This window comes from Labrus mixtus, chromosome 3 (assembly GCF_963584025.1).
Source record: "Labrus mixtus chromosome 3, fLabMix1.1, whole genome shotgun sequence".
NCBI classification, from domain to species: Eukaryota; Metazoa; Chordata; class Actinopteri; order Labriformes; family Labridae; genus Labrus; species Labrus mixtus.
The window spans coordinates 20,757,760-20,776,873 of record NC_083614.1 but is presented as its reverse complement, the minus strand read 5'-3'; the positions used below and the strand labels follow the sequence as shown (position 1 = coordinate 20,776,873).

General features: G+C 39.7%; 1 protein-coding gene across 1 annotated transcript in view; it reads right to left on the bottom strand.

The window, feature by feature from the left end:
• The window catches only part of atp13a3 (ATPase 13A3), a 36,611-nt gene extending 18,416 nt beyond the window's left edge, over positions 1-18,195 (bottom strand). Inside the window, exons 1-7 of the mRNA XM_061033717.1 lie at positions 18,059-18,195; positions 7,300-7,382; positions 2,216-2,302; positions 1,942-2,115; positions 1,616-1,858; positions 648-718; positions 333-416 (exon numbers count right to left, since the gene is read on the bottom strand). Of these exons, the coding sequence (XP_060889700.1) occupies positions 333-416; positions 648-718; positions 1,616-1,858; positions 1,942-2,115; positions 2,216-2,266 (623 nt within the window). The 5' untranslated portion in view covers positions 2,267-2,302; positions 7,300-7,382; positions 18,059-18,195. The remainder of the gene's footprint in view (positions 1-332; positions 417-647; positions 719-1,615; positions 1,859-1,941; positions 2,116-2,215; positions 2,303-7,299; positions 7,383-18,058) is intronic.
• Between the last annotated feature and the right edge of the window lie 919 nt (positions 18,196-19,114).

Here is a 19,114-nt window from a genome sequence, read left to right as displayed (position 1 = left end):
ATAAACATGCATGCAAGGGGCAGAAGTGAGACATACAAACTTGTATGAAGGTCAAGGGTATGAAGTATTAGTTTTAAACAGTATTTAAACATGATTTCCCTTCTTCATAGTGTAAATAGTCTTTGTAATGTATCCAAACTGACTTCCACACATTGGGATCCCTGACTGGTATCATTCTGACAAATCATAGAGGATGGAAACACTTGTCAGAGCTGAACACTTACAAAAATTGCTGGTGCTATAAATTACAAGACAGAATAATGTGATTTATAGGCCTGAGGACCCTTGTCCTATCAGGCTGCTTCAAAGTTGTGTCAGCTGTCAGCTGTTACCTGTACTCTTGCTGGTTCCTGGTCAGGCCTGCACTGTGCTCAGAGTGGAGGGTGGAGCAGCTGACCTGCAGATCCTCCAGGCCGCTGTGTGGGAAATAGATGTAGGTCAAAGCACTGGACAAAGATGACACGTTTAAGTCACATATTCATACGTGCAACGTTTAATAAAGCTTGTTTATAATTGATATATACTGTGACGTATCACTGCAAAAAAACTGCTCAATAAAACCCAAGGTCATTTTGGCTTACTGTCAGAATAAGTGCAGATTAAAAATAGCCCATTAAAATGTCTGTGGAAAATTAATGAGTGCTTACTTTAAAACTTCAAAGTTCTGCAGCTCTTCGTTCCAATAATACTTTGTGCTATGGAAGGTAAAATAACGAATCTGAGGGAAAAGAGAGAAGAAGCAAAGCTGTCTTACACATTTGAACCTTCATAAAACATGTCACCTATCCTTTTTTGTTAGCACAAACTTAAAAGGCAGGAAACAGTAAATGATAGAGCCGTATGACTAGAGCCGTTTTCACATATCCACTCCAGATAATATCTAGATATTTACAGGAGGACTTCTCCGGAGATTCTCCCGACCTAGCCGTTCACATATGCTCCTCACAGCGGGGGACTTACCCTGTCAGAGGGGAGGGGGGGCAGGGGATTTCCCGACGTAAGACGTGACGTAAAAAAACAACGCGGAAGTAGCTACACAACGTTATAATGAGAATATTTGCCTTTATATCAATGCTATGTGTAATCCAATGGAATGACAACATCCACAAAAGAGAGGAGAACAACATACTGACGAACAGAAAACATAATGGAGCCGTTTAATTATGTGCACGGAGATCGTTGTGGTCGCGTGCAAACACTTTAGCTGGTCACTGTATATAAACGTCATTCTCTTCCCATTGGCTCGAGGTGAGCTCTAGTTGAAATCTCCGGAGTATATGCGGCCGCGTTCAGACATCAGCTCACTCGGATTTTCTGCGGAAAAAATACTAGGGGTCTGGCTGGAGAAACTCCGGGTAAAGTCTGCGCGAAAAATGTGGCTGTTTGCGTTCACACATAGCTTAAATCCCCTCCGGAGTTTTTCAGGAGATTTCCGTATGTGTGAAAAGGGTTAATGTGTCAGGAAGAAATCAGCTTTATGTGACATGGTTACACAAATATATCATAAACATGGTGTATAAATATACATAGACATATACTAATAGCAGTAGATGTAGGTCTGGCAGCCACTTTAAGATATGCCTCAAAGTGTTTTAACGTGCTTGTATGTGAATACCTGTATGGGCTGGTAGTATGAAAATCTACTGATTAGCTCTTGAGCGGGGCTGCCATCGGAGGGATGGGGACTATGTCCGTTGGCCAGAGGGGGGGAGGCATGGGAGGAGAAGGGGTGGGAGGGAGAGGAAGGGGAGGACAGGGAGGAGGGGGAGGTGGTCTGGGTGTCCAGGCTGTGGAAGGGGTTGCTCCCTGGGGCCAGCATCACTCGAACCCTGGCCAGGAACCAGCGCCGGAACTCATCCTAAGCGAACAGAGACAAACAAGGTGAGTAGTGGACTATGAAGGATTAGTCGATTCATTATTTCTGTTCCACTTGCAACCTACCGTGGAACGCATCAAAACGACTTTAGCATCTCGAGCTGTGGTACGGGTGCAGGTGGATTTGACGCACCACTCTGGCATCCAGTAGAGCAACAGGAGGAGGAAGCCTCCTGTACACAGCACCCCGAGGCCCACCAGGGCCAGCCGCCAACGACATAGACGGTAGCCCTGCAGCTCCTAAAGGTTGAATGGTTTTTAAAAATGGCAGTGCATTCTGATGAGTTTGAAATCAAAGATTTCAGCATTGGGACTGATGTCGAATAAGACAGAAGCATACCATCTCCTCTTCTTCCCCTTTGTTGAGGACCTTCAGGTCTTCTTTCTCCATGCTGCAGAACAGTTTGCTAAGCCCCTGCCTTAGTCACTGCAAACACAAGAGACAAATGTCAGGGTGACCTGTATGGGAAAACATTTAATCTCTTAAAAAGACAACCAAAACAGTTCCTCGGCACCAGAGGGTCAGACACCCAGGGTTGGGTCACAAGATGCTTTCAAAAATTCTGATACAAAAGTAAACTGTTTGGAGAAAGCCGGACCATCTTTCATTGTTTTTATTTATGGCAAAAACTGCATTCCTGTGGTTGTAAAATCATGAAAACTAAATAAAACACTTTGTTGTTGGGGTTAATGACCTGAATAATCTGGAAACACTAATCTGCATCCAATCACCATTTAATCTGGTTGCAAAATCTAGTGTGACATTGTTGGTGAAGAGCCAAAGGGTGACCAGACAGTGGTGACCATTGCAATTGGATTAAACACCTTTCATCCAGCCCCATACACCTTACTGACTATTTACATCAGGTTAAAACACTGAAGTGTCCGACAATCAGCCTTATTGTAAGAAACCAAATCAAGTAAGTAGTACTTGAGCGTGACTGCTGATCCTGCTTTAAACTTTTCTTTGTTATTTTAGTGCCTGGGTTCAATTTATTTGGCAATTTAAAAGTTTTAGACCAAAACGTTATTTCGAATCATAATAAACTTGAATGATCTTCTTGATATTAAGAGACCATTGAATCAACTGAATTGACTTATTATTTAATAACCATATTTGAACTTAGAAAAGGCAAACATAAGAAATCAGTTTAGATATATTTGGCAAAGTGGCTTTCATGTAATAAAAAAACAAAAGTAATGACTTAAACTTGATCTTTCGGTGCTCTGTGCATCTCAGATTGTGTCATATGCTCCTTGAGTAAGTAAGACTTTAATTATTTGGCACTTTTAAAACACAGTACACTGTTACAAAGTGCTTCACAGATAAAAGCAATAAAACAATTCGTACAGTGAGGCAAATGTACATGAATAAATCACAAAGTCCAACAAGGCAAAGTGGGTCTATAAGGATGGTGATGGTGCAATGAAGATTCAGCAACTGAAGATAGCCACCTGACTGAAACAAATAATTTATAACACGGTTATGATTCCCAAATGTGATGCCTGTTTAGCAGTGTGCTTTTAATTTAACAGGTTGACAGGGTGTCATCAGTATCTCTCCCTGCAGGCAGTGTGTTGCATGGCTGTGTTAGTATTTTTCTCAGTTGCCTTTTGGCCCTGTTTTTGCTCTTTAAAACATTCACGCGCCACTCTCGACCAGCATACACAAGTCACCTTCTCATATAGACCCTTTATCACACCAATATGGTGTTTTTGTTGTGAATATCATTTAGTTACTTTTATAAATGAATACCTGTATCATGTTTGGATGAGCCAGGATTTTGCAACAGAAAACATAAAGACTATCTAGTCAGGTGTGTTACACTTCCATAATCAATACAATTGACAAATCCAGTAAGTTCATTAAAATAACAGGCAGTGTTTAGTAAGCAAAATGTAACAACTAGATGTAGTGAAAGCCCTCAACTGAGTGTTAAATTGCTTAATCGTTTCAGGGAATAAAGGAAATTTTTTCTTGTGTTAGAAATAATGATCTCCATGTTCATGCTGTTTGTCCTCCAAAGACGTATGTTTTGTTCTAAACACAAACCCCTCAATGTTTTTTTTTTTTGTGCCTGATAAGATCAGTCTCAGTCTCAGAGGTACAATAGGTATACAGTAGGTATAATCACTCTCAAACTGGAGGTGAATGACAAAGCAATGTGTCAAACATATCCCTCTCAGGGTCTTAGGCATGAGATAGAAAACTTTTCCAGTTTTGCACATGCAATGAGAATACGTTCAACTGCACTTTGGACAACAGGACTTTAATGAGAAACAGATTCAGCAGGGATTGAATGTTTTACTGAACTCTGTTAATACATATTTAACCCAGTGTTAATCCTTTAACTCTATATTGCTATAATGAGATGAGACACAGTATTACCATCTGTGGACACAAAGTGCAGGAAAGCTCACAGAGGTTAATAGTTCACTGGAGCACATGTGACATTTTCCAACTTCAAGAATGCACAGCTCTTCCCAGACAGCTGCTTGACCTAAGAACACCTGAGTTTATCTCTTAAGAGCTTCAACACACACACACACGCACAAAGACAGACCAATTGAGTCATCAGATGTGTGGGTTACCCAATATCAAGCTTGTCCACATCTCCTCCTCTCAGTTGTCCCTGAGGACCGGCCAGCTGCCAAGGAAGGCATGCTGTCACTTCGTGTGAGTGTTCTGCATTGACACTGGCAGAGACAGGCATGTGGGTCAAAAGATGAGCCGGCCCAGAGAATCACCAGTCAGCAGACAAACTGTCTCTGTGGCTAAAAGCACAACCAAGATCCAGCAGGCAGCTTTACCATGCTGGTGCTCAGACACCGCATTGGGTTGATGAATTTGTGGATTTAGATTTTGTAAATCAGTTTCGCTTGGGATTATTCCGGGGCTTCAGGGAAAACTTGCAACATCCTATCCAGGCCTCTACAATGTTTGAAATATTAACTAAAAGTGCAAAGGACTTTAGACTAGTAGGGATGTCCCGCGTAATCCAGAGTTCACTACAACTATGCATCCTGAAAGCTGTTCTGTACCTAAGTACAGAACTTCAATAAATGTAGTACTGCTTGCCTTTATTATTAAAAAGGTAGCAGTGCACAGACCACCCTGCTCCTCTCTGGAACTGCCCCGGCATATAAGTGAAAAGGGAAGCGTGCATTTAGCGGACACTGTATCTTCAGTGTTTGGATATAACGCACAGATCATGGACGGTGTTCTGTTTAACTTAAAGTATACGGGATAGACGCTCTGACATGCAGACAGCAAAAGAGCTGGATAGCCTAGAGACGTTGCAACTACACCAATAGGCTTTGCTTCATTTTTTGGCACAGAACTGCACAAGTTTGTCTTTTGACACTGATTCAGAGCTGCATACAGAGCAGAAAACGATGGCCTTTATCTGTGCAGTGTTTGCACAATGTGTTTGAAGCAAAAAAGTCAGATGGGGATACAGACATGCCTTTCAAAGTGTTAATACATCAAATGAAAAATGGTTGAAAACAAAAAGACACACACAAAGGTGGAATAAGCAGAAAACACTTGAAGTTACAAAAACAGAGGGAGAGTTAGAACCATCAAACTGAACTATCAGACCAGTGGCAAGTTGTGTCAAGACATGATGCCCATACGGCCACTACTTCTACCTTACAATGCCTACTTAACCCCCCCCCCCCCCCCCCCCCCATATCTCCATACACATACAATCTGTTTTTGATCTGCAGCTGCACTTGGCTGGATTTTTTCTCTGGCATACCGCTGGATATTTTGCTTAGGACCAAGCCCTTCCTAGTATTTTACAATAGCAGCCCCCTGGCCGGCGCTAGGCAGGCGCTGGGTGCAGTTTACAAGAACGTTCCCTCCCAACTCTGTGATATGACTGGAAATGCAGACATCAGTGCATCATGCTGACATTCTTTGACTAGATTACCATGCCTGTCACCAACATTTTTTTCAGTATATTGTTTTAAATTAATTTCTTCTGATATCAAGCAGTGGCAACTAGGACCTAAAGGTTTCTCTTTCCACTACTCCTCACATTTATTTAAAGGGGCTATATGTAACTTTTTACATGTATAAATCGTTTTGTATCGCCCATTAATAAGCGAACGGTTAACTGATGTGAAAAAGTAGATGTTCACTGTCTATCTGTGTTGCCTGTATATAATTTTTCCCCGGGTCGTATTTTCCGCGAAAGCTCCAGGAAGTGACATTTTATGCACGTTCTCAACGTCCTCCTCACTCCTCTCCGCTTACAGAGATCAACAGTACAAACTCATCACACACTCCCGCTACAGCCAGAGGCCGCCTTCCACACACTTCTATCCGCCCTAAGAGCTCTCAAAGGCGGACAAACTCATCACGCACTCCTGCTCTCAGCCAGTACCTGCCGAGACTGTCGTTTGTAGGATGTAGAATGAATACAGACACACAGACTCCTTCACAAACTTTCACTTACCTCCTCTGTAAACATTATGCTGGTAAATATCCAGTGTTTCGCGGCCGATGATGATGCTCGTTTGTGTACGTACGAGCACGTATGACGAGCACGCGAGGGAGAGCGAGCAACAGGTTACTGGTGCAGGTCGCCTAACGGCCATGCGGTATCACTACAAACGCAGTATTTTTGAAAGTTACATATAGCCCCTTTAAATAAATATATATAAGAAATAGTTTTGATTCCAGAGTAGAAGAATAATGTTATACATACCCTTGTTTACAGTACACCATGCCATATAACAGAGAAAAACTAAATGCAAAAACAAGTATTTAATAAATTTTACTAGCGCAGTTTGGACAGAGGCAACTAACTGTCAACAACAACGCTAAAAAACTAAACCACAAATTATTCTGAATGTGTTGGAGCAAACAGCAAGGTGAACATTTTGTTTATTTTTTTTCCACTCAGTATAACTATATCTACCGTAAGAAGGTTGTTTGGAGTTTGTTTTCGTTCCTTCAACTCTCAGACTGATCTTTGATCCAGTAATTGGAGGCAGTCCTTTTTGTAACCTCAGAAAAACTCACATGGATCCATAATTACAGACTGGGAAGTTAATACTTAGAGGGCAGAGAGGCTCCAGCTAACTCTGACCATGGCTCAAGTCTCAATATGTTACAAGTTAACTCAGGCCGGAGACAAGTGGAGTTATACTTTATCAAGGTAAACTTGTGCAAAACAGGGAAGGGAAACAGAAGAAGAATTACCGGTAATGTGTGTTTTTTTTCTTTTTCAAAGCCCAGATCACGTAAATGTTGTTCAACAGCGTTGGATAAAAATAGAAGACGCAAAACAAGAGCAAAACAAGAGCAAAACAAGGTGTGTAAAGCGGTCAATAACTCATCGAGCCATCCTTTGTCTCTGCAATCTGGAAGATTCGAACATATTAAAGTTTCTCGTTGGTTTGTGTTCTCTTTACCTTGCGAGCCAGGGACAAGATGCCCCAGGCGGTCCCCTCCTCCCTGCAATTAGCTTGCTCTCTCACCACACCAACCTGGAACCCTGCAGGGAAAAAACATAGAAACAATGAACATTACATAAAGCTTTTAAAGACTTAGAGTCTCCCCAGTGAATTGACTGTGAAAAACTGGAGGTGACCTGAGAGGAATCTTACAGGGAAGAGGACTTGTTCTGACTTAAACAATAATGGATGATCTTTGTTAAGGCTAAGCATAATGAAGAAGCAAAGACCAGCGCGTTAATTTGAGAGCATACCACTCATGCATGTTTATAGACTTTGGCTTACCAGCCTCAGCTGAATAGAATTTGACTTTCAAACACAAAGCTTTGACAGATTGATCCACAATTTCTTTCTTTTCCTGCATCATGAAACCTCTACACCTGCCCTTGTGTTGCATTTTTCTGTAAAGTCTGCTCACCTGATTTTTTCTACAACCAAGTTATTGCCCAGGTGACAAGCTATTCAAACATTTCTGTCCAAACATTCTCTGTGTTTCAAGTCACTACATTACTTTATACTGGCATGAGTTTTCTGGATAAGTGTCTGTATTCAGCTAATGAGTTAAAGAAAGGGGCAGCTGAGCTCACAGTCCAGAGCCTCACCAAATACAGTATGAGGCCGTTTTTAGAACTTGCAGTATTCCAAGTTTTTACCCTTTTTTATGATTTGGACTGTTTTCACACATGCACTCCTAGGAGAGGGCAAGACATGATGTAAAGAAGATGTTGCAGATGAAGCCACGGAGTATGAAGCTATAATGAGTTTTTTTTTTAACATTAATATAAATGCTATGTGTAATGGGAGGTATTGACACTATCAATGAACAAATTGAAAAGATCAGATCAGGTGAGCAGAAAGAGTATAATGCAGTTTCATTAAAAGCACGAAGTCTGCACCGATATAAACGTCATCACCCCGGTCCAGAATTTTCCTGAATATAACCTGCTGCATTCTAACATCAGCTCGCCTTGACTTCACATGGAAATTTTACTACGGGGGCTGGCAGGAAAAAATCTTTGCAAAGTCAGGGTAAAAAATGTGGTCGTTTGCAGTCACATAACCAGAATTTTTTTTTTTCACAATTTTTATTTTTTATTTTCGGAACTTTGTGCATGTTTGAAACAGCTTTGGTAAGCTTGTTTTGGGGAGGCAGAAACCCTGTATAAATAATGGGGTCCCCAGTAAAACACTTCAGATATAAAGACTGAAAGAATCAAGATTTAGGAGGCACACTAACTTTGACCACTGACCATCATTTCATTTGATACAGATGCCTCTTTTTCGAACAACTTTATAATAAGATTTAAAATTTTCAAGGAATAATTTGTAAAGAATGAATTGAAGATCAGTTTGAAGTAAACCAGTGAAACAATAAAGCTATATTTGCGACACACTACATCCAGTTTTAGGGAGATAATATTATGGATAAGACCACACTGGAGGATGTGAACAAATTGTTTTCCAATCATCTTTAGTTCTGATCTATCCGTTCCCACGGGGTCCTCTGTTGCTAATCCCGTCCTTTGTGACCCTGATAATTTCACGCTTCAATTGAGTCATTTTTTCCCACAGTGACGCAATAAACCGGATAGTGTAGGGGTCAACATGATAAGCTAACCATGAGCAGAAAATAATGACCACATGCTGAGATATGAAGAGTTGTCAGGTGACTCCTCCTGACTTTCACTCCAATGTTTCCCCTAGCATTCATTTGGAGTAGAAGCCCGCCACCCCATTGCGACCTCCTGCCACTCCAAAAGAAAGGCATAAAATAATTTACTCGAATTTACGTAATTTAAGGGCACGTGTTTAATTTCAGTAGAACATGAACGTCTTTTACGCATTTCACTGTCCTGTTCTGTCAATTGAGAAATGCATCTCCAGAATGCCAGTACGGTTTTCAACTTGTGATTGGGTTGGCATAACTACATCCAGCACGTACATTTGCCTTGAGTCAACCCCTTGTTGAAGTCATTTTCAGAAGCTGACCCAGCACTGTGATCCGTCTCTTAAGCATAATTCACAAAACTCCTGAAAAACCGCTGAAGATTTTGGGGTGAGCTGCACATGTGTACGTTAACATACAAACTTTCACTCTGACTTTATCCGGAGTTTCTCTTGCCAACCCATTTCCGCAAAAAGTCTAAGTGAGCTAATTTGATAATGCAGCAGAATATAATCAGGAAAATTCACATTGAACTAGTGACCCCCTGACATGCACCTCATAGAACCCTACTTCAAAAATACCAAACTATCCCTTTAAGGAGAACAGAAACCCTCTGTGGGGCCTCTAGGAGTAAGCATGACATCAGTGATATTTATAGTATCTTTCAGCCCAGCCTAAAGCCACATTGTTGTCTGTCATTTGATTAGTCTGCCATTGTATTAATAAGCAAAGCTGGCTTAGGGAAGAAAATACAAAAGGCAGTTGTTGATCTTTTTGTCACACTACAAGATTAAACATGAATATTCTCAGTTTTTTCCGAATCCACTGAGAAATTTGAAATGGGAGGCAGGGAGGTTACTTCTCTCAATGTGATTGGACCCATGTAAAAAGAATGTGATGGATGAACGTAGCCTGTGATTAAACTCAATGTTTCCAGAAAAAACTCAATCCACTATGATCCCATCCCACGCTGCCAGCTCTGTCTCTCCATCTCAACATGTGCTTTAAACTCCAATAAATAGCTCTTTAACAGACATTAATATTTCTGATGAAGAAGCAATGCTTCCAGGCAAACTAACATATCGTCTTTGTTATGTAACCTACTTTTTTATTCTTAATCGTCACGTCATTTGCTCTAGAAAATGGGAAGAACATTTATGTGTCACACAATTTCTAAAATTAAAAAACATTTTGGACACTACACGCTATTTCGATGGCCGCAGACAGTGACATCATTGCAATCGCACAACTAAAATGTGCAGCCCAATGTTGGCCGAGGATCAATTAGAAGGGTAAAGAATTTTAGTGACTACTAATGTTATATTGAGTGTATTGTCACAGAACAGTTTAATATAATGAAAACCAAATACTGAATGTTTGAAACATATATTCACACCAAAACTCATTTATTTGTGCTTACAGACATTAGTCTCTCTTTAGTTTTTGTTCTGTGGTAAAATGTGTCTATGTGCAGTTAAAAGCTGATGGAACTGAGAGTCACACAGAGTAACACAAGACACATGAAGTTTTATGTTTGTATGCTCTCCTTCTCTTTCTCTCTCTCTTCCTCTTCTCCAGCACCGTCACTGTGTATGTGATATTGAAAACCTTAAGACTGCAGGGGCAGATCAAGGGGCTTGCCTCAGCAGTCTAAGTTCTTCAGTATCACAAACACAAAACAAAAATCCATCTGTGAAGAATAAATTTGCTTTGATGGACAAAGAAAAGTGTTTCTCTCGATTAAGCTTTGACAATGTTAAACATAGAAAATGACTAGACCGTTTATTTAGCAGATGTGTTCGTATCACTGGTTGCTCCTCTGCAGGGGTAAGTCAAACAGGTGATTGGCGTTCAGTGTGCACTATATCTTCAGAGTTTGAATAGAACACAGCACTGTTCAACAGAGTCTGTATGGAGAGGTTTACTGACTACATCAGGCTGTGGGATGATGGTACAAAAGTTAAGTTGATTGTTGATAGAAGCAGACATAGAGAGAGTGAAGTGACAAAAGTCAAACTGACCGGATCCTGCGCAAATCCAACCATAAAGAATAGGTCTTTACGGATCACAGATCAACTGTGTACTGTTGCACTAAAAGGAAACAGTGGCACGTGGTGGCTGGTGTTCCTGTTTGGTGTGCATGTGTGCATCGGTGTATGATTATGAGTGTCACTGTGCCCCTGTGAAGCTCCGAAATTCGGACAGAGGAGCAGGAGAAAGAAGCTGCAGCTACACCAAACACACTTGAAACTCAGCATATTTTCATACACGAGTTTGGGTACAAAAATGTACCCACCATGTGGGTGGATAACCGCCTGAGACTTACTCACCAAAGGGAAAATCTAATTAATTTAATTAATTAAAGTTAATTTTGGACCCTGGGGGCTGGTGTGGGCAAAGAGGCCAGGTGTGATTTTTCGTCCCAGTCCAGCCCTGGCAATAGGTGAGTAGCAGGATATATGTGATTTTGAAATAAATACATAAAAGGGGTCGGAAAATGAATAATTAATCATGATCTCAATATTGAATAAAATAATCATGATTATCCTTTTGACCAAAATGGTGCAGCCCTAGCATGACTCTAGCAAGACATTAATATCATTTTTACAATACTAGGATCACTTGAAGTGAGGCAGATCTATTGAGGCTGCTCAGACACATTATATAAATATTCTTTTACAAAAACCTGAACCAAAGCCAAACTCCAGGGTTTCTTAGACTAGACATATACTCCTTTCACTTTGAATCCTGTTCTTCACCATAGGGACAAAAAGGAAAACATGAACAATGAACCATGACCTAATGACACAGGTCTATAATTCATGGAAGCATTCGGAGGAAAGTGTTTTGTTGCCATCATACTCTGCACTCAATGTGCTTTCTTTATCACTTCCCCTGCTACTCAGGGGGCATTATGGTCAAGCTTTGTTCCCCATCATGGGCCAATCAGTCTGTTTATCACTCTGATACTGGCCTTTAACAAAATCTTGTCCACCTGCCCTTCCTCTGATGTCTGGACAGTCACCACCACAAAGACTATAACTTTAACAATTCCTCCTTAACTTTCCAAGAAAAAAACAAATATATTGTATAAACATTTCAATCATACTGAGCGGAAGTAGCAAGACAACAGCACGCAACCACAGCTATATTCATTATTATCAGACAAAAATGCTAATCTGTTTTTTTGGTATCAACTGTGAAAGGTTTCCTACTTCAAAAACTACAATCTTGGTTTAGGCTTTTTGGAATATAAAGCTCCTTGTTAACTCACCTTTCAATGCAGCAAACATCCACACCTCTTATCCACAGCAATGGTGTTAGAATAAATCATAGATGAAGGTTGTTAGATAAGATAAAAAAAAAAGATAAAAAGATATATTATCTGCACATTATAGATCAGAACCCAGTGAAGACCTGTTGAACATTACAGGCTGCTATGATCGTCTCAGAGGGAAAGGGGTGTTACCATGAATGACATCAGGGAGGAGGGAGGACAAAAAACAGGGCAAGGCTGTATCTCAATGTTACTTTAAAACCTGTCGAAAACCTATGAGAAACTAAATGAAGGGAAGGGGCTGGGAAAGAAAGAATAATCCTTCAGATCAAAAGTTTTGCTGAGTTTTAAGTCAGAGCACATGACCTTGGATTAACAGTGTGCAAGAGATCATAACACATTTTACTTCATTAAGCTTAGTGATATTATAAGCTGATGTGACAAATTATTTAGATTTCAATAAGAAAAAAAAAAGATGCAGCGTACGGTTTCAAATCAAAACGATATGTATCGTGTTGTGGCCTCTGTATTGGGACATGTATCATATTGGGAGGTCATGAGAAATACCCAGCTCTACCACTCTGTAACTGTAGTTTGACAAACATCTGTAAAACTTGAGGCTCACATGAGTAAACAAACAATAAAATGGCAAAAACTTTCATTTAAATCAGCTAGCAAATTTATATCAGCAATGAACTCAGTTCATCTGCAGTGTCCGATATATCTATTTAACATTGCACAACTCTATTCTCAGGTTTTCCTTGCTCTGTAAAATGTCACAGTTGTTTCTCTGTATCATCTCACTTCCACTGATGAGGGCCACTGGTATTGTCGAAGGCAAACCGCTAGACCGGCACATGAAAGTTTTGTTTCTCTGTCACACCGCTTTGGGGCTCCCACAGCAAACAGTGCCGGGCTGCTGAGATTACTTTTGCAATGTCAAGATATTTCTCATCTCCACTCTGAATCAACACTGGCAGTTCTTCCATCACAGGCTGCTGTGTTTAAACTAACCTGTGAAAAGTCTTGAGGCATTGGCTCAAAGGCTTGTGGAAAAGTGGCACATTACTTCTTTAAATGAAACTAAATTGCTTCCAAATCTTGAGTTTGTACAAGACCTGAGCTCTCTCACCGAGAGGAAGAAGTTCAAAGAAGCAAAAGGGCAAGTTCAATGCCTTCAGTGCATGAATCCAGATCATAACACGTGTGTAAAGTTGTGTTTCAACTTAAAGTACCTGAGACTCGAAGGCCTGTGACATTCACTTAATGCGGTATAAAAGTACCTTCAGTCGGTAGCTTTCTGTGTTTCCAACAAGATCTAAAGACCTGTGAAGATTAGGCAAAAAGTCTGCTAAAATGCAAAGGAGTCTTCTGAGGCTGCGGTAATTCATCTTGGATTAAAATCTCCACTTTCACTGGCAAAAAAGGGTGGAACATTAGTTTGCTGCAACCTGCACAGAACAAGCTATACTACATTAGTTTAAATATGGCAGAGGGACACTGCAGCGAAGTTTAGTATCCACCATGAAAAAAAGTGAAGTCGGCAGTGTGGGGCATTTAGGTGCACCAAGAATGATCTGGGAGTCATTCAAGGCAACGGAGCTCCCCGTCTACAAAACCTGGCGTGAAAAAAGTTGTGGATACTGTGCCAAACACATCAAACTTGATGCAGCAGCTGTGAGATCATCATCAGAGTAATGATACTGTATCATAACGGAGTGATATACGTAATTGGGTTCGAATCCGACCTGTGGCTCCTTTCCCGCATGTCATTCCCTACTCTCTCTCTCTCCCTGATTTCCGGCACTATCCACTGTCCTATCTCTCCAATAAAAGGCACAAAATGCCCAAAAATAAATCTTAAAAAAAAAAAAAAAAAAACACTTTGAAAGACATTATTTACAAGCACCATGACATAGCCTATTGAGCATGAAAATCAAATATTTTATTTTGTTAACAATAGGCACATTTTATATAAAAGAAGGTTTTGTAAAGTATTGTTGAAATTGAAACAAACTGTATTTGATAAATTTCTTGTTCTGTGTTTTGTAGGTTGTTTGAGAAAAAATTGATTAAAATCTTAAATCGGTGTGGTGTAAAAAAAATCATGGAATTCTATTTTTAGGCCATATCGACCAGCCCTAGATGGCACTCAGAAAAAAAACACTAGGTGGGCAGGGGGCCTAAGTGAAAAAAAGCCAACTAGACATATGCTTTATATCCACAATGCTTTCAATTCAAAAGGGAGAGATGTACTGTTTATCTTAATTTTTATGTTGTATGTTTTTTTTAATACTTTGTTTTATTTCTGTTTTAAAAAACAGAGCAATAAATAACAAATTGTATTTTCTAAACACTGTTCATGTGATTTTATACATTAATATTGTTATTAAACCAACACAAAATAATCACAATTATTGTGAAATCTGGATTCTTTCTCAGACTTTTATCGAGATGCATCACTATACTCAACCAACTTAAATGTTTAGCTTTAGAAATAACACACCAAAGCCTTACTCAATGAAGGCCTTATAATTAAAAACACATGGCCTTACTCAACTAAGTTACGATTAGAAGCACATTGAGGCATGTATCTCAAAGCAGTAGTGCTAATCTCTTATTAGTAGGCTTAATTCTGAATGAAGAAGGAGCCACTCCCACTAAGAAGAGGAGCTGCAATAACTAAAAAACAAAACAGAGCCAGAGAACATTAGGCAACAAATACTAAATCAGTCAGGCCACAGAGCTTAGCTTTCAATATGTGTCAATAACCGTAGAGGGACATGAACACAAAGTAAACAGAAAAAAAATGTGCAAAAGTCTTATAGATTAATGTTTCTGTCTAAAAAACGTTCTTTTAGCACTAGTTTCTTAACTGTTAATGTTTTGAAAGAAACCACTCAGGGAAATTCACAAATGGAATTTAACTATAACTGATGAGTCAGCAAGTCTTAACAAGCCCCAAATTAGTATATCTCTTTGAATGCCTTGCACACAGATTGAGTTTATCCGGAATCTCGCTACCCTATAAATAATAAATATACCAATAACTCACCCAGAGTGACACAGAGTATGTCACTGAGGTATTTTACTCCATCTGTGGCTTCACTGTATCCCAATCTTTTGTTACATGAAAGTTAAATGTTTGCACAAAAACCTGTTTGCACAGGGTATTTCTGTGAGAGTGAAAAGCTAATATGGACTGTAGGAACAACAAAGACACAGTGAATGTGTGTGGATATCATTTCACTCAACTCAAAGGTCAGATTCTCATTAAAACCACAAAAACTCATTATCTCCTAAGCTGCTCTGGTATAAAGACACATGTGCCAGTCAGTCAACAGACTTGTTAATACATTAGAAAAGTGAGTTGAATTGCATTTTTCCTCAACTGCACGTAAAGTTAAATTGGACATTTTGAAAACGATCTAGTTGGCTATAATTGAGGCCAGTCCCCTTTCAGAACCTTTGTGTACTGAAGGTTGCTCTGGTAAAGAAATACCAGCCATGCAACGGCACACATAAATAAAAAGGAGCCGGGGAGTCTCAATAATATCAAGGCTGACAGTGTGCATCCACAGGTAATGTCAGCAAAGCCACTCAAAGCCTTTTAGAGGAAATAAACCTGGAAATGTATCTTATCTTAATAAAAATGTAAGTATTAAATTACTTAAGTTACGTACAGTAATTTACTTTGCCACGATACACTTTAATCAATAAAATGTTTTCTAGTCGCACAAAGTTGCTGGACTTGCTGTAAGTCAATTATCTTGCAAAATCTACAATGTGAAGACAGCAATGCACCCAAAAAATCCACTTCAAAGTAACCCCAGATTAAAACTTTACTGGAAAAGCATTTCAACATAAATCAAAATACAGTCAGGCCCAAAATAACAAAATGAGCAATGTCATTGCTTTCAGACCAAAAATGCGGTGTAGACATATGAAGCCATTAAGTGAAGCACCTCTGGAGGAGCAACAAGAAGGAGCCACTGTGAGAGATCAGACCAGAGACAGTGTGCATGAAACAGCTGTTTCCCTGGTGCTTCTACAGTAACAGCTTCAGGGTAGATTGTCAAAGAGAAAGCCACAGTTGAAAATAACTCACATGACAACTCCTCCACTGTTTTGCCAGAAGGCTTGAGGGAGAATCTGAAATAAAGTGAAGTGGGAAAGTTGTAGTCTGGACCCCATTCAAATTGACAATTAGTGACAGGACTTGTAGGAGGATAACTATTGACTCATGGTCCACGTGTATTTTGTTACATGAGACTCAAAGTATTAGAGTCCAGATGTGCAAAACATTTATCTGTACATGCCAAAGGGTTGTTCTACTCAATACTGACACATGCAGAACTATGTTCAGAAATTATGTAAAGATTTTCTTGGCTCCCATAAAATGCTGGCCAGTCAACAGCCACAGTTATTTTTTTTTTTATACTTAATTGCAAAACTTGGTTCCTTTTAACAGATTAGTTTGGCTTCACAGAAAATTGACAAGATGGTATTGATACCAACTCCATTATAGATTCTGTGGACAAAGTTTTTAACCGTTTGTGATCAATAGGCTTACAGTTTCACAGCACTTAAATGTTACGGACCAACACACGAGTATGAATTATTACTTTTTTTTTGTGCGACGCTCAACTGTACACAACAATGTTCATTAACCGATAACCTCGGAAGGGAAACAATTCTGATACGCCAGAACATTTCTCATAAATTCTCCAATCCTATCCCAACCTGTTTTGCCTCCCTGACAATAGTTTGTTGTCTTTACTCTTTCTTTGACTTTTACAAGCATCTATTACATTTATTACATTTACGCAGCCAGTGAAAACATTGTTGCGATATTTAAGATCCAACTAAGCTGCTTACTGAGGTTTTCAGACATTTGAGTGAGCGCAGGTGTGTGAGTGTTAATGTGCTGTAGGAACAGTTTTCTCTACATCTCCCAGAAAAACACAGTGTCAAACAAGAACATAAGAAGTTGTGTTATTTCCTTTAAAGGTATTTGAATTTGATATGCTCACACACACACATAAGCTCTACAAGCTGTCTGTGGTGTCTTTTTTTTTTTTTAAATAATTTCTGCTTCCCAAACTGATTAGCAGGACTGAGTAGATTACATCCCGCAGACCAGAGTGACAGCTGTTTGAGAAAAACGAGGCCAATCAAGCTGGCATGGAGGAACAGCATCGCCTAGCTTTTACCAGCTTTAACCATGTTGTATCTAATGAAACCACTGCCTTACATTGAATGACAAGTAACTCCAAATTATTACAGCTACTACCTTCACAATAGACAACAAACCATGAGCAAATTAAGAGCCACACGGAAACAATCTTTACTACTACTTTAATATAGATGTTACAGGTTAGGTTTATCCTCACTAGTCATTCAAAACAATATCGACGGATATACATTTCTAATTGTGGACCATAAATCATGTCTGTAAGCCCCCAGGCAGCCAGGTAAGTGCCTCATCGGGAAGACGAGGAGATATCGCATTAGCTAGCTGGCTAATGTCAGCAAAGCTCTATTGTTAGAAATCTCATTAGTGCCTAGCTTAATAACAACGTACGTGTGTCATCCCTTAGCCATCCTGCTTTCGGTTTCAGATACCGTTAGAGGATGTTTATTGTTTCTCCGCACACCTATCCGCTATCTAGCCAGCGTTAGCTTAGCCATAGCGGCTCACACATGGGTTGAGGATGATGACAGCGATGTAGAGCAAAACCACGAAATGTACGCGAGAACAAAAACACACTCACCCAGAACCACCTGGACACTCTGAAGATCACCTTCGAGTCATATTGAGGTGAGAGCGGCTGTTATCTGAAGGAAAACGTCGTTGAAGTGAAAAGAGGGCTAAGTTTAATAGAAAAAATGTTGTCGCGACAGACGGGGCTGAGTGGGGGAGAGCTGACAGCTCAGTGGGACAGACTGAGTACTACAGCAGTAGTCAACTGGCCTGAACTGGCTGTCTGACGGCAGGAAGTGACGTCACGGGGGGGGGTACGCAAGGTGAACAGTGCGCCCATCACCAATAAATTCATATAAGCAAAGTAAAAGGTTCAGTCAGTGTCATGTGCAGCAGCAGTGAATGACCGATACAGATGTTAGTAACCTTATAAGAAAGTGATGCGCCATTGTTAGTCACTGCTCAATATGATGCAGGGACTAACAATGGTACCCTATATTAGCAGCAAATTCGGATTTCAGAGATTAAAATGTTGCACCAGTATTGCACAAATGCACTGAAGGCTGGCCCTGCATTTGGCTACAAGCTGATTATGTGAAATTCACATTTCTATTGTGTCACAATGTAGGCTATTTTTATATTGTGCTCCCATTAGCTTATATTTCTACTAGATAGATAGAAGATAATACTTTATTTATCCCACAATGGGGATATTTACATTGTTACAGCAGCAAAGAGCAAAGATTGCAGACAAAAAGTGAACACATTACAATTTAAATTAAAAAAAAGAAAAAAAATTAAGAATGTACAAAAAAAATAGATACTAAAAAATAGATACTAAACAACTACTACTACTAAAGGTTGTATAAAGTCTTACTACTATAACCTAGTTAACATATCCATTAATCCAGGAGGTATATATGCAAGTATTCTTAACCTCACACACAAAAATACACTGTTATGTGCTCAGTGGTGATTTCAGTCAGGATCAATAATCAAATTGCCTGGTAAGGTTTTAGTAAGGACTCTGCAAGCACTGATTTAGTTTGCACTTCTATGAAGTTAAGGTAGGCCTTCATAACCCCAGACAGATAGACAAATAATTATCTGAAAATGTTATTTTTTG